This window comes from Meleagris gallopavo, unplaced genomic scaffold (genome assembly GCF_000146605.3).
Source record: "Meleagris gallopavo isolate NT-WF06-2002-E0010 breed Aviagen turkey brand Nicholas breeding stock unplaced genomic scaffold, Turkey_5.1 ChrUn_random_7180001950346, whole genome shotgun sequence".
NCBI classification, from domain to species: domain Eukaryota; kingdom Metazoa; phylum Chordata; class Aves; order Galliformes; family Phasianidae; genus Meleagris; species Meleagris gallopavo.
This window is the reverse complement of record NW_011211701.1, coordinates 5971-6705: the sequence shown is the minus strand read 5'-3', so window position 1 is coordinate 6705 and position 735 is coordinate 5971. Positions and strand designations below refer to the sequence as shown.

General features: G+C 64.2%; 1 protein-coding gene across 1 annotated transcript in view; it reads right to left on the bottom strand.

Annotated features, from left to right (window-relative positions):
• LOC100548990 (serine/threonine-protein kinase receptor R3) overlaps positions 1-573 on the bottom strand; it is a 5761-nt gene extending 5188 nt beyond the window's left edge. The window contains exon 1 of the mRNA XM_031557708.1: positions 262-573. Coding sequence (XP_031413568.1) covers positions 262-302 — 41 coding nt within the window. The 5' untranslated portion in view covers positions 303-573. The remainder of the gene's footprint in view (positions 1-261) is intronic.
• Between the last annotated feature and the right edge of the window lie 162 nt (positions 574-735).

Here is a 735-nt window from a genome sequence, read left to right as displayed (position 1 = left end):
GGCTGTAGGATGGCACCCAGTGACCCACAGCATCCCAAAAGACACCCCAAACTCCCCAGCACTCATCTACAGGGACGTAGGGTGGACTGTGGGACCGCACCCAGCGGCCCCACAGACCCGCATGGGGCCACAGACCCATTCCCATGGCTGCTCCAAACCCCCCAGCACTCACCTACAGGGATACAGGGTGGGCTGGGGGCTGTAGGATGGCATCCAGCGGCCCCATAGACCCACCACCACCCCAAACCCCCCAGCACTCACCTACAGCATCTGGGGACGATTCCCAGCTCCGGATCCCGCATCCCAACGCCGCGCTCAGCCGGGGATGCTGGCAGCGTTGCCCCACACCCCACAGATCCTCATAGGGCCACCTCTGTGCCCCCCGCACGGCTCAGCCCCGTCCCAGCCCCACTGCGAGCGCTCTGTGTTCGGGATGTGGGAGAAGTCACCAAAAACTGTTCCTCCTCACTGCCTCTTCCTGCCTGGCTCTGCTCCACCGCTCTGGGCTCATAAAGCATTTCCTATTGCTGAGCACACGGCCCTGCGCTGCCTCCCTTCCTCCCGCGCATCGGCCCCATCCTGCTCTGTGCCCTCGTGCCATTCCGGCCCTTTTCCAGCCCTTTCCCTGCGTTATTCCAAATTTCCCAGCGGGATGGAGCCGTGGGGGGGCTCTGTGGGGCGTGCACAGCATCCATGGGGTCCTGCGCCCACCTCAAGCGCAGCTTTGGGGTCATG